Source organism: Sander lucioperca, chromosome 22 (genome assembly GCF_008315115.2).
Source record: "Sander lucioperca isolate FBNREF2018 chromosome 22, SLUC_FBN_1.2, whole genome shotgun sequence".
In the NCBI taxonomy this organism is placed as follows: Eukaryota; Metazoa; Chordata; class Actinopteri; order Perciformes; family Percidae; genus Sander; species Sander lucioperca.
In genome coordinates, this window is record NC_050194.1 from 25,796,768 (window position 1) to 25,810,314 (window position 13,547).

Below are 13,547 nucleotides of genomic sequence, written 5' to 3' on the forward strand. Positions count from 1 at the left end.
AGAAGACTTGCCACGTGAGTGTATAGAAGTGTGTAGAAATTTAGAAAAAAAAAGTCTCTAGCCTACACACCTAAATTGATTCAGGTTTCTGGTCTTCAAACCTTAAACGTTGTTTTTGCTGTTTCTTTATGTAGATTAATTTAAGAGAAAACGTATTTGCCTTAATATACATCATTGGTAGTGTACAAAACCTTTATTTCAAAAATCCTGTGCATATTTTACACATACAGTATGTTACAGTACTTTTTGATGGGTGGGATTATTTACATAGGTTCATTTTTATTCTGCAGTAGGAGTAAGTATTAATAATGTGTTTAAATGAAGGCTGAGAATGAGCTGCAAAGTCACGGTGGCATTCTACATGTTGACATATGGATACAAAGGTTTGTCAGCAAAATGTAAGACATGTTCTGTATGGATACTTGGGGTGATGTACAGTACAATACCCCCCCACCCCACCTAATATATTGCCTTTCTGTTTATACAGCATGTTTCGCTTGTCCTTAAAGCAATTCTCTGAATTCATGCTGGATCTGACTTCTAAGCATATACTTTCATTTCGCTTAGATGTCACATTTCATTTGTCCTGTGACTTCCACTTTTGATGGTTATTCTGAGGATGATTATTAATCTTAACTGTAAAATGCTACGGTGTAGTTTCCGTTGGAGATGGAGGGGCGGGATTTGTGTCTCCCTCACTTTTGTCATTTTGGCTGGTTTTCTTCCCAAAGTTTCTCTGAACACTGTTCTCTTACTAAAATCCATGTGTCTTAAGAGAGGAGTATAAAATGTTGAGACACTCATCTAGAGCCGGGGGATGTGGAAAAAATCAAATATCACAATATTTGTGACCAAATACATTGATATCGATATCGCAGCGATATTGTATTTTTTTTGTTGCTTTCACAAAATAGTTACAAAGTGAGAATTTAGATAAATCATCATCAATACCGTGAATACATTGACTACATGGTTAATAGAAAATGATAGAACAGTCTGGTAAGTTCAGAAAATGACATCTCTTTAAAGTAATGTAGCCTTTAAAACCAAGAGACGACAACACTTCTGTCACATATATAGGTATTCAAAATTTTAGACGAAATCTAACCTCTTATATTGATATAATATTGATATATTGCCCAGCCCTACACTCATCTAAATTCCCTTCAGTTATTGCTCTATACTTAACAGGACCTGTTAGTTTATTCTGAATTATACAAAGAGCCAACAGAGGGATATAATAACTGGGGGATGTGGGGCCGACAGCTAAATGTAATTAATAGCCTGGCAGTTGCGGAGGGAATAACAACAATTCAGACAGGAGAAAATAAAGTGTGAATTAATAGTTCAAGTTCTGTAGATGACTAGATACTTCAGATTTTGCAATATTTCTTAGCTGAAGAAAACTGGACTGGGAGTTTAGTAACATGATGGACCAAATTAATATCAAAATTCCTTTTCCTTTTTACGTGACATTAAAAACTGGTCACCCTAGAAAAGAGGAACAAGAATTTCTGAGAAAGCCGCTTTTCAGAAATTCATGAGATAGAGAAGTATTTAGCTCTCACTGAAGAAAACGATGACCTTTTTAAAGGATCAAATCAGCATTTTTAGTTTCAGTTTTAGTAAGAGACTTTAAACGTACAATTATTGCATCCAGTTCTCAGCAGCAACTTGGTGAGTATAATGTTACATAATTATTACAGACAGAAAAAATGGCCTAAACTACAACAGATTCATACCAACTTCAATGCAATTTCACAATCTTCAATTCCCCTCCCCCCACCCCACACACATGCACACACACACACACACACACACACACACACACACACACACACACACACACACACGCACACGCACACACACACACACACACACACACACACACACACACACACACACACACACACACACACACACACACACACACACACACATGCACCCACCCTCTGTGAGGCAGGGAAAATATGGTTCTCGCAGGTGTGGTTTGCATCACATGATACACAGGGGAGGGGCAAACATATACAAGCTCACACACAGGCACCGCGGCCTTCTAAACCATTTCTCTTGGTGCTCGATGTGCTCTCTCTGTACACTCACTCTCATTTGAAAATGGCCTGCAAGAAAAGGTTTTCTGTCAGCGAAGTTTTGTCACAGCTCTTTGACACTGAAAGTGACATAGAGGAGAATGTGTCCGAGACTGAGGATAATGTTGAGGAGGACCCTGATTATGAGGCATCCTCCTCTGAAGAAAATGAGACTCTTGGGGTTGACCCTTCTGTTGTCTCTCAACCACCAGCAGACACGTTACCTTCCAAAAATGGAAAATGATCATGGTCCCTCTCCCCACTTGAACGACAGGGTAGACTTAGTGCTGCTAATGTGATAAAAATTATTCCAGGCCCCACCTGATATGCGGTCAGCCATGTCCAAAACATAAAATCAGTATTTGAGCTTTTCATGACACCATCAGTTGAAAAAAATATACTTGAGATGACAAATTTAGAGGGAAGTCGTGTGTATGTGGGCAATTGGAAAGATGTGTATGTGACAGACCTCCATGCCTACATTGGGTTGCTCATTTTGGCAGGAGTAAACAAGTCAAAAGGTGAAGCAACAGCAAGGCTTTGGAATGCTGATACTGGAAGGGCAATATTTCCAGCCACTATGTCTCTGAATACATTCAATGTTTTCTCCGGTGTCATCCGCTTTGATGACAGAGAAACGAGGCAGGGCCGACGGGAGCGTGACAAATTGGCAGCAATACGGGATGTATGGGACAAGTGGGTGCACTGCTGTCCCTTCAGACAATATATACCAAGCAAACCAGCCACATTTCTTTATTTTGTAGTGATTTTCATATGTTTCAATAGTCATGTAATAGGTATTTTGGATGTATGGGGGGGAGGTGGGGGGATCATTTTTTTTTCCAGTTTAGGCTGTCAACATTTTCCAGTTGCCAGTTTAGGCTATCAACATGAAAATTTGGTAAATGTTTTTTAATTAGCAACATTTTCTGGAGGTTTCAAATACTGGGGTTAAATTGACCCCAAGGATAACAGATGTTAGTAAATTTGAGGATAACAGGAGGGTTAAATATGCTAATGTATCATGAACCATAAAGGTTATAATCTTTGGTACAGTCAACTTTTAATCTTCAAGAAATAAAGTAGCACACAGTGGTGAAGTCAGGTCTCCACTTTATTGAATATTCTGCTCAAGAAGAGAGTAAACATATCCAACAGGTGTTACAGTGTCACAGGAATCTGACATTTCTTCAGCTCTGTAAACATCAGCAGGGTTTGCAACAAAATGGTGTTAACAGTGACTCTTTTATCTTTCACATGAGTCATGAGTTATATTTTTAACATACTTGTGTTGACAAAACAATCATGTATTGATATGAGCTTAGTCTTTAAATATAAGGAAGTAGAATACAAAGTTGCAATAAAAATGATAACGGAAGGCTTGTATCATGTGGACACGGCGACAGTGTTGTTGTCATTACTTAGAATTCCCCATGTGGGCAACAGAAACTACGCACTATAGCTTTAACCATGATATCCAATAGCTTGCCCACCACCATTTCCTTTCGGATACTGCTAAAATAAAATAAGAATGAAAAATTTCTTGTTTTTGATTGTTTGTTTAAGATTTTCATATATACTGGTTGGTCATTTTCAGCAGTGCGTCCAGTGAGCGTTGAAGTCATCAGCATTAGAATATGTGTAAATAATTCTTAATCATATACCCTTAAAAAGCATAGAACAGAGTGTAATCATGTTTAATTTAGTTGGAGTATGTCACAGACACACAGAGAGGACACTGGTGTAGAAAGTGAGGCTCATAGAGGAAGTGACAGTGGGATTGTCTTACAGGAGGAAGTTTGGTCAACTGCTACAACTCCAAGTTGAATCATCAAACTTGGGTAATTCTACATCTGATGTTATCGTCTTGATTCTTGCATGGTCAGGTAAAGGTTAAGGCTACACAACCTCTCCTAGTATATACCTTGTTAATGCCAGGGTTAGGGCTTTCATTGTTGTCAAGAGTAAAAAAAACAATTAGTTTGTATAACCATCAATTTAGCATTCATTATTGATGGTTATTATAAAGTGTTAACCATTGATTTAATATAATTTAACCAATTTTAACAGAATTATTATTATTTCTTCTTCAATCTGTTGAATTTACACTATAATTTCTCTTCATTATGAAACATATATTGCAGTCCTATTCCTGCCCTACTCCCCAAAAGTACAAAATAAGGGTTAATGCAGAATAAAAGTTTAACAATAGGCTCCATTTCTTTGTGTACATGTTCCCATAACGATTTAAGCCCTGGGCATAACCAAAGGAAATGGTTAAGAGTTTAGACGAGATCTAACCTCTTATATTGATATAATATTGATATATTGCCCAGTCCTACACTCATCTAAATTCCCTTCAGTTATTGCTCTATACTTAACAGGACCTGTTAGTTTATTCTGAATTATACAAAGAGCCAACAGAGGGATATAATAACTGGGGGATGTGGGGCCGACAGCTAAATGTAATTAATAGCCTGGCAGCTGCAGAGGGAATAACAACAATCCAGACAGGAGAAAATAAAGTGTGAATTAATAGTTCAAGTTCTGTAGATGACTAGATACTTCAGATTTTTGCAATATTTCTTAGCTGAAGAAAACTGGACTGGGAGTTTAGTAACATGATGGACCAAATTAATATCAAAATTCCTTTTCCTTTTTACGTGACATTAAAAACTGGTCACCCTAGAAAAGAGGAACAAGAATTTCTGAGAAAGCTGCTTTTCAGAAATTCACGAGATAGAGAAGTATTTAGCTCTCACTGAAGAAAACGATGACCTTTTTAAAGGATCAAATCAGCATTTTTAGTTTCAGTTTTAGTAAGAGACTTTAAACGTACAATTATTGCATCCAGTTCTCAGCAGCAACTTGGTGAGTATAATGTTACATAATTATTACAGACAGAAAAAATGGCCTAAACTACAACAGATTCATACCAACTTCAATGCAATTTCACAATCTTCAACAATAAGCTCCATTTCTTTGTGTACATGTTCCCATAATGATTTAAGACTTTCTACTTCTCCCTCCCACTTTCCCTCCCTCCCTCCATTTAGTCCCCTCTTCTCTTTTTTATATCCTACCTATTTCCTGCCTCAGTGGCTCCTCACAAACAGAGTATTGGTGTGTACAGAGGACTGCATTGTAACAACAGCTCTCCTCATGGACACACAGCATTAGTCAGAGTAACAGGGCCGGTGTCGGTGCAACAGGAGGAAAACAGAAACTGATTAACTTCCAGATAAATTCTGGGCAAAGTTCTGCTGCTTTCATGCTGGACCGAAAAGATGGTATAGACAGTAGGAGTGGTGGAATGTAACTAAGTACATTTACTCCAGTACTGTACATACTGTCAGTTACTTAAACTTTACTTGAGTGTTTTTCTTTTCATGCCACTTTCTACTTCAACTCAGACAACATTTCAGAGAGAAATATATAATTGTACTTTTTACTCCACTACATTAACAGCTTTAGTTACTTTACACATTGAGATGTTTGCACACAAAACACATGTAGTTTATAAAATCTGATGTTCTATCATTGTAGGATTATTTGCATTAAAATAAGCTAATGTGTTAAGAATAATAAAGGTTATAATCTTTGGTACAGTGAACTTTTAACTTCTAAAAGAAATAAAGTAGCACACAGTGGTGAAGTCAGGTCTCCACTTTATTGAATATTCTGCTCAAGAAGAGAGTAAACATATCCAACAGGTGTTACAGTGTCACAGGAATCTGACATTTCTTCAGCTCTGTAAACATCAGCAGGGATGAAAAAGCAATTGTGTATCAATATTAGCTGTTTTTTTTATGTATCAACAAGTAGAATACAAAGTTACAATAAAAAGAATTATCTGGATGTACCAATGAAAGTTTACATTGCTAACCCTAACCCTTGTGGAGCACAGACTAGTTTAAGAAGAAGGCTGTGCATCGAATCAATATCAACTGATTAACAGGAAAATACATTTCTTCAACTCTGTAATCAACAATAACGTGCTTAACATCCATCATTAAAAATGCTGTTAACAGTGACTCTATCCTTTAAAACAGTCTTTAATTAAACCCAAAGTTAAGGCTAAGGTACAGACTTATCAGAAAAACTAAATGATTCCTCTTGTATTCTGAAAAGACTTATACTGAAAATACTGCACGAAGAAGAAAATGAACAAAATGCTAAATTAAACAATATGCACTTTAGGTAATTCATATCCCATCACCAACATGATATTTTCAACAAAACAAGTTAATAAGTTTTCTTTTACATCAGTTATGAGTTATATTTCAATAAAACAAGTGTTGACAAAAGCAATTGTGTATCAATATAAGCTCTTTATCTTTAAGTATCAGGAAGTAGAATAAAAAGATCAAATAAAAAGAATTATCTGTGATGTACCAAGCAATGAAAGTTTAAAGTGATTGTGAAGCACTAACCAGTTTGAGAAGAAGGCTGTTCATCAAATCAACATCAACTGATTAACAGGAAAATACATTTCTTCAACTCTATAAACATCAGCAATGTACTCAACATCTAACATAAAAATGTGTTAACAGTGACTCTCTCCTCAAAACAGTAGTCAATGACTGAACCCAAAGTTGAGGTTGAGGTACAGACGTGTCAACAGAAAAACTTGCATTCTGAGATGAACGATCTAAAAAAAAGTACTTCACAAAGAAGAAAAAGAACAAATTGCTAAATTATACAATTATTTTACATGAGCTGTGAGTTATATTTCAACAAGTGTTGACAAAGCAATTGAGTTCTGATATAAGCCCTCTATCTTAAATATCAAGTAGTAAGCAATGAAAGTTTAAAGTGATTATAAATGTGTGAAGTACAAGCCAGTTTTAAATGAAGGCTGTGCATCAAATCAACATGAACTGATAAAATTACACACACACACACACACACACACACACACACACACACTTGATGATTACATCATCAATTTTGCTGGTCCCTCTGGGTTTGAATATGTTGTTTAAATTTGTGAAGCATGTTCGAGATAAAATGTGATGTTCAGTTGTTCTTTAAACTTTAAATGTAAACCCATATTCCTATTGACAGACCAAGAATCTGAGAAGTATTTGTCATTACTCCTGTTCAAGTGGACACAGGTACGCATAGTTTTGTTCATGATTGACCCAGAATCCTGGGTAAACAGGCTTAGTGAATGTGGTGTGAAAGGTGTAGAGGTGCCTCAGTGTGTTATTGGAGACTCTGTAGAAGGACAGAGTGCCAGCAGGCCAGTCCAGATACACCCCAACTCTGTTACAGCCATCAGAGGGAAAAGTACAGATCCTTTTTTCATTATTTTCAAATGCTAAAAGTAAGTGACCGGTTCCTTTTATTGGCCAGTTTTCGAAAGCCCACGATACGGCATTATGTCCAAACTTGCTCTCTGAATTGTCTGATTTTCTTTCAATTTCCCTGTATGCAACAGCAATATTAACAAAAAAATCATCAAAGGAATTCTGACTCCACTCCACCTCCCAGTAATGTTGCCCAGATAAGCTCTCTTTGCACAACACCTGGTGTATTTGTGTAAACCTCTCTGGGTGATCAGGGTATGACTGCTGTTCTCCATGTGTTGCCTTCTTGTTTCCTTCAGACAGAATGAGGTTGTAGTTTGCAGTGTTTGGGTCCAGGTTGAGATCACAGGCATCTGATGGAGAGACCAAAACAAAATGTGTTATCAGTTATTCTGATGGTCAAACAGGTTTCTGGAGGAGAGTTATTAGTACAGCATGTTTTTTAAATCAAAAAAGCATGGAAACAGACTTACACCAGATCAGATCTCTTCTGTCTGTGATGGTCTCCACAGGAGGGAGATCGTTTGAAAAATCTTCACTGACCAGAATGCCGTTCTTGTAATGGTAGATGGTTGCTCCTGTGTATTTCTTGTTTGCAATGGCTGCTATGAGGAAACAGAATTGACTGTTGTTCTTCAGTGCGTTGGCAAAGTGATGGAAAGCTTTGGCTTTTTCTCTCATTTTGGTGAAAACTTCATCTGAGTAGTACCATGGATCTTCATTGGTACTTCCTAATTTTTGAACACCCAAGTAGTCGGCCATCACATCAAGGTCAGTATCACCCTTTTCCACTGAAGTGAAAACAAAGCACAGAGCATTGTCTACACCTGGAGCAAGAACCTGTCTGTCCAGCTCTGACTGATTTGGGACGATCTTTGTTCCCTTCATGGTATCTACACAGGATCTGATGACGTTGATTTCTCTCTCTTTACGATCCAGCCACTTGGTTAGTTTTTCCTGACTGAATGGTGACTTGTCTCCGTCTTCAAAGTGTTTGTTCAGTGAGCTCTCATCTTCTTTTCCTTCACGGATGGAGGGGAGTTTCTTCGCCAAGGCCTGCTGGAGGTTAGATGCATAATAACCACACAACTTTTGGAGAGTGCTCAACTCCTCTCGAATCACAGGAAACTGCTCCACCACTTTGTCTTCCAGAGAATCGTTGCATCTCATTTCTATTTCCTTTAAATCGTCTAGATTATCCTGGACCTTCCTAACTAATCTGTTTGTGATCTCTTTCTTCAGCTCAGCAGCTTTAGAGTTGAAATTCTTCAGCGGCATCAGCCAGACCTTCACTGGAACAGCCTTCTCTCCTTTTTCTCCCAGTAGCTTTGGGAGTTGTACGTAGGTCTTCACTGCCTCTTCAAATGTTGAAGGGTTACTATCAAGTCTCCGTAGAATTTGCAGGAGAATTTCTGTGTCAGGGCTTTTTCTTCATCAGTCAGCTTAATGTTAACTTGCCCCTCAATATTAAATGAGGGGATCTTCTTCATTACAGCTTGCATGCTGCCCTGGATGTCCTGAACACTGCTGGCCTCTAACTTCTCACTGTCAAACACAAAGAAAGCATTTGCCCCATAAAGGATGCCTGTGACTACATGTGTTGCTGAGCTCTTCTTAATGACATCCATCTGTTGGGGGTCCATGGTTAGTTGTTCAATCATTAACTGCTTGAAGTTGGTGGTAGCTTTGTACTGAAACGTCACTCTGCTCTGATTGTGGAATTTCTTCTGATCATTCAGATACTTGGCAGATCCTCCAACTTCTATCAGTCCACTCATGAAACTGGCCTTCAGAGAAGCATCAACATCCAGCAGAGAGCACTTGGATTCAGTGGAGTCAGAAGCAGAAATCTCAAATGCACTGGAGTGCTGAGAGCTTTCTTTTATCTTGCCTTGTAGAGTTTTATCATCCCACAATGTCAAACCTATAGAAATTAGAAACCTTCAGTCATCTGATAAAGCTGGAAAATCATTTTAATGTAAAGTCACAAAAAAAATAATAATCATTTAGATTTCTACATGTTGCAGCTTATTCTTCTGTCAGCAGTTCCCTAAACAGCTTCTATATTCATTGCTTGATTCATTCTTTGACCTGAACCTACTTAATAAAGGAACTACTGGATTGAGAGGGTATGGTAACATTATACAACAATATGAATGCATTGCATAACAACACAACAATACAACTTCCTGTATGGGCCTTTTAGACTTCAGATATGAAGAGGAGAATTTTAAAACGTTTTACAACTGTTAAGTATTATTGTGTATAGTGTATGTGTGTGTGTGTGTGTGTGTGTGTGTGTGTGTGTCAAGTGACAAAAGCTCAGCCCCGCTCTAATGCAAAGAGTTGGACGACTGCACACACAATCAAGATTGACACCAAAACTATGTTTTCTGCTCTAATAATCTCACTCCCTGATTTCTGCAGTACCAAAGGAATTGACCATAAAAACAGTTTTCACTAATTTGGAACCAATCCTCAATCAGAGTCAGGTTTCATAGGCAAGGCAGCTTTATTTGAACATTTCAGCAACAAGGCAACTCAAAGTGCTTTACATAAAATACAAGAATAAAAGTTATAGTGCAGTATAAGAAAATAGGACAACCCTATTCCAGGGATGTTGTAAAAATGGCTCCATGGTCGTAATAATCGGCTGAAATTCTACAACAGTATTTACAATTCAATTTTTCATATTCTGTGCAGGATAACACACCAACAATTTAACATGCATCCATAATACAGTCAACTAATAAATGGTCACAACTACATAGTAGAATTACAAATCATTTGCTAATTATTTTCATAGGGTTAGGGGTTAGCATTAGGGCTGAATGGTTATTTTTATCTCTTTTTGGGAGTGGGTTGTCTTCTACACCTATGGTTGAAATAGTTTTACTGCTTTATGAAATTACTTCAGAGTTCCTTTATTTTTATGTTGTTTTTATTTCCTACCACCCTCTTCGGAGGACAACTTTATTTTTATTATAAAGCAATATATTTTATATACACAGTATGTTACATTCATATTTAGAATTACATTCAGTGCATTAAGGGTTGCCCCACCCCACCTTCAGAGTTCCTTTAAGTAGAACTGTGACAGATAGATTTAGAAATATTTTGAATGTAGTCAACACTTACCTGGGATCAGTTCATCTCTCCGAGCATCATAGAGCATTCCCAGGGTGAAAGGTCGACCCAGGGCAGCGACGTTCTTATTATCTGAGGCCATTTCTCCAACCTGTTGAGGAAAGTGAACACACCCTTCAGTACTTAAAGAGACAGACAGACTGACGGTCTATGATGCTCAGAAATACAGTAACTCCCTGTAGACTCTAGTCTGACACTGACAGTTTTACACAGTTCAGTAAAAGTCTAAATATATATCTCTTCATGTCACCCTCTGTCACTGTCCACCCAAGTTGTTCTCACCTGATGAAGTTGTGTTCACAAGACAGAGCGCACAGATGGTTTGCTTAAGCTCTTACTTATACTTCATACCATATATAGTGTTGTTCACCAGACAGAGTAGAAAAAAAGCAGGTGTTCTGTTTCTGTTTCTTTATTTATAAAGGACAACACACATTAATCAACATTTCTGTAAATGCGTCAACTGTAGTCCTTTGGCCAGATGATTTTAGACCAAAGCAGCAGGAATCAGCAAGATATATGTTCATCAGACCAGAAGAGGAAGTCGCACCATACAGACCCCCTCCCTTGTGTGTGTGTGTGTGAAGAGAGCAGTATTGGAATGGAGAAGACACTGCCCTGCGGAGGAACCATAAAGTCTCAAGGAAAGCATAGAACGGGGCTTTCAACTGGACAGAGACTTTGCTAACCAGAGCTCTGACTCCTTTTGCCTGAAGCTAGGGATATTCGGTGTCTTTTGTGAACCCACAGCTGTGAATGTAACTTTTCTGCTGGACTTAATAAACTTTGCTTAACTGAATCTATTGATCCTTGTGTTTTGGTAATTATAAGTCCCATAAAAGAAGGTGCAGGAATTAGTGAATTAAAGTCAGATCTTTTCTGGCCTTAGGGCCTGTGGTTTTTGGCTGAAATTCCCTTCAGTGTGTACGCCTCTACATATGACAACAAAGTTGTTGTTTTTTTAAATGTAACAGTCCCCCAGGCATTATATCAAATGGGAGTTAACTTTCCTTCCTGACGCCAACAGACAAGACGACAGATAAATAAAAAGATAAATCAGAGAAAGACACTGTCAATTGTGCTAAAGTCCTCTCACACCCCCCTCAAAGTTCTGTACAGCACTAGAGGCACGAGAGGCCAGATTTCCAAAACTCTACTGGTTTATCTCACAAGTTAATTAAAGATCCCTGGCAGTAGAAATATCCCATGTGCATTCTGTACTCATTCTAGGAATGCTTTTTTTTTTCATTGTTACTTTATAAAACGACTATGTCAATAAAAGAAAAATTTTATCACAGCGAAAATAAATTAAGACAGAAAAATAAAGGCGTTCCCAATGTCACACCATTCATGTGTATTTAATATTTGAACAGCTTTCATTGTTTTAGTTTCGAAGTGACTGTTGGAAACATAAAAAGGTTTTGCCCCTATGATATAACAGTGACAGAAGAGATTTTGCAGATAAGCCTCGATGTATTTAACAATACTTAACTCGGGCCAGTAAGTCTAATAATTGAAGCAGTTTTTATTGCTTAGACCCACTGTTACGATATGATATAAAGCAAATATTGAGCAGTGTAAGTAATGTATAAGTGTATATTAACTGTTAACTATTTATTACAATTTCAAGACAGATTTAAAAATCTTTGGCACACTAATTTCTGGTGTAAACCAAGGTGGGGAAACAAAAGCTTTCTCATGAAGCAACAAACATTCAAAACAGGGAAAAATACACAAATCCTGAAGTCATGAAGTAGCATGAGGACAAACCTAGAAGGGACACACCAGACGGGTCAGCTGACGGATCTGAAAATGGATGCAAAGTAAGAAATACAGCTGTGAAATACTGTAGTGGTACGCAATGAGGAATGAGTAAAAAAATGAATTCAACAAATCAATGAACCATTTAAGGGATGCAAGTAGTTTGCCATTACGCACCGTTTAAAGTGGAGGATTTATGATTTCCTACGTTTGTAGAGCGATGTGACAGTTACCAAGGCGTAGTATCACTCTCTGTGTTCAAGAGAGCCAACTCCCTTTATGCCTTCCCCTCAGTAACCCCCACCTTTGCTATGCCCTCTTCTGCTGTATGGCAACACCAGTCACCGTGAGTGGAGTGGATGTTTTAGTCTATATTAAAAGGAGTTATTTTAGATACTTCCCTGATTAGCTAGTTTTTTTGAGAGACACACACGCTTACTAAAAAGGGCCCTCACCTGGACCAGGGAACCCAGAGGCGAGGCAAGAGGTTTCAATGCTACCCTAGACGTCCCTAACTCACGGGCTCTTGTCCCCCTATGTATGAAAAGCACTGCCCGAGGGGATCTTTACAACCAATGATTTTGATTCAGTACTCACGTTTTTTCAGCCGCTCCTCCCAGGGTCAACGGAGGTCCCCTCCTTCTTAAGGATGCCTGCTAGCCTCTTGTGGTCGCCGATCTGAGAGAGGTCAATTGCTCAGGGGCTCTGACCAGCCGAGCGGGTGGGGAAATGCACTCCCACTGGGAGATAACAGGAGGTCTGACTGTCTAAATCGGTCCCCGCCAGGCTACAACTCGCCCAGGCGGTTAAAGAGGAGTCTGCTCTGGCCCCTGTGAGGGGAAGCCCCTGCCTAGACGCGGGGATGTAGGCTACCCTAAACTATCTAAAAAGACACAGGAAACCCTCAAAGCTTTGGCTCCCTAGCCCAACACAAGCTCAGGTATTTTTATTTATTTTATAAAGAAAAGCAAAGCTAACACAGCAGTGTAAAAATAAAATGCACTACTCTCAAAACCAATCTGATTCTTTGAGTTTCCCTCCGAGTGTTGAGAGGTATAATCAATCAATCTTCTAAGTCCCACTGCCCGAAGGCACGAGATAACCTAAACTGTCCCTAAGTGCCACACTCAGAACCGGATAGGCTCGGCGAGTGCTCCCTCCAGATTAGAGGCACTGAACCTTTGTGCTGTGAGCACGAGGAGTCTGGTCCTGCCCTAAAAAGAGGTGCTTTCACTTG

At 38.5% G+C, this 13,547-nt stretch overlaps 1 protein-coding gene across 1 annotated transcript; it reads right to left on the reverse strand.

The window, feature by feature from the left end:
• Positions 1–6,154: 6,154 nt before the first annotated feature.
• LOC116061068 (neoverrucotoxin subunit alpha-like) lies at positions 6,155–10,840 on the reverse strand. Its single transcript, XM_031314949.2, is given in 5 exon segments — positions 6,155–7,755; positions 7,876–8,787; positions 8,790–9,326; positions 10,541–10,640; positions 10,832–10,840. Coding segments are annotated over 4 exon segments (2,112 nt in total). The 5' UTR covers positions 10,632–10,640; positions 10,832–10,840; the 3' UTR covers positions 6,155–7,183.
• Positions 10,841–13,547: the final 2,707 nt, after the last annotated feature.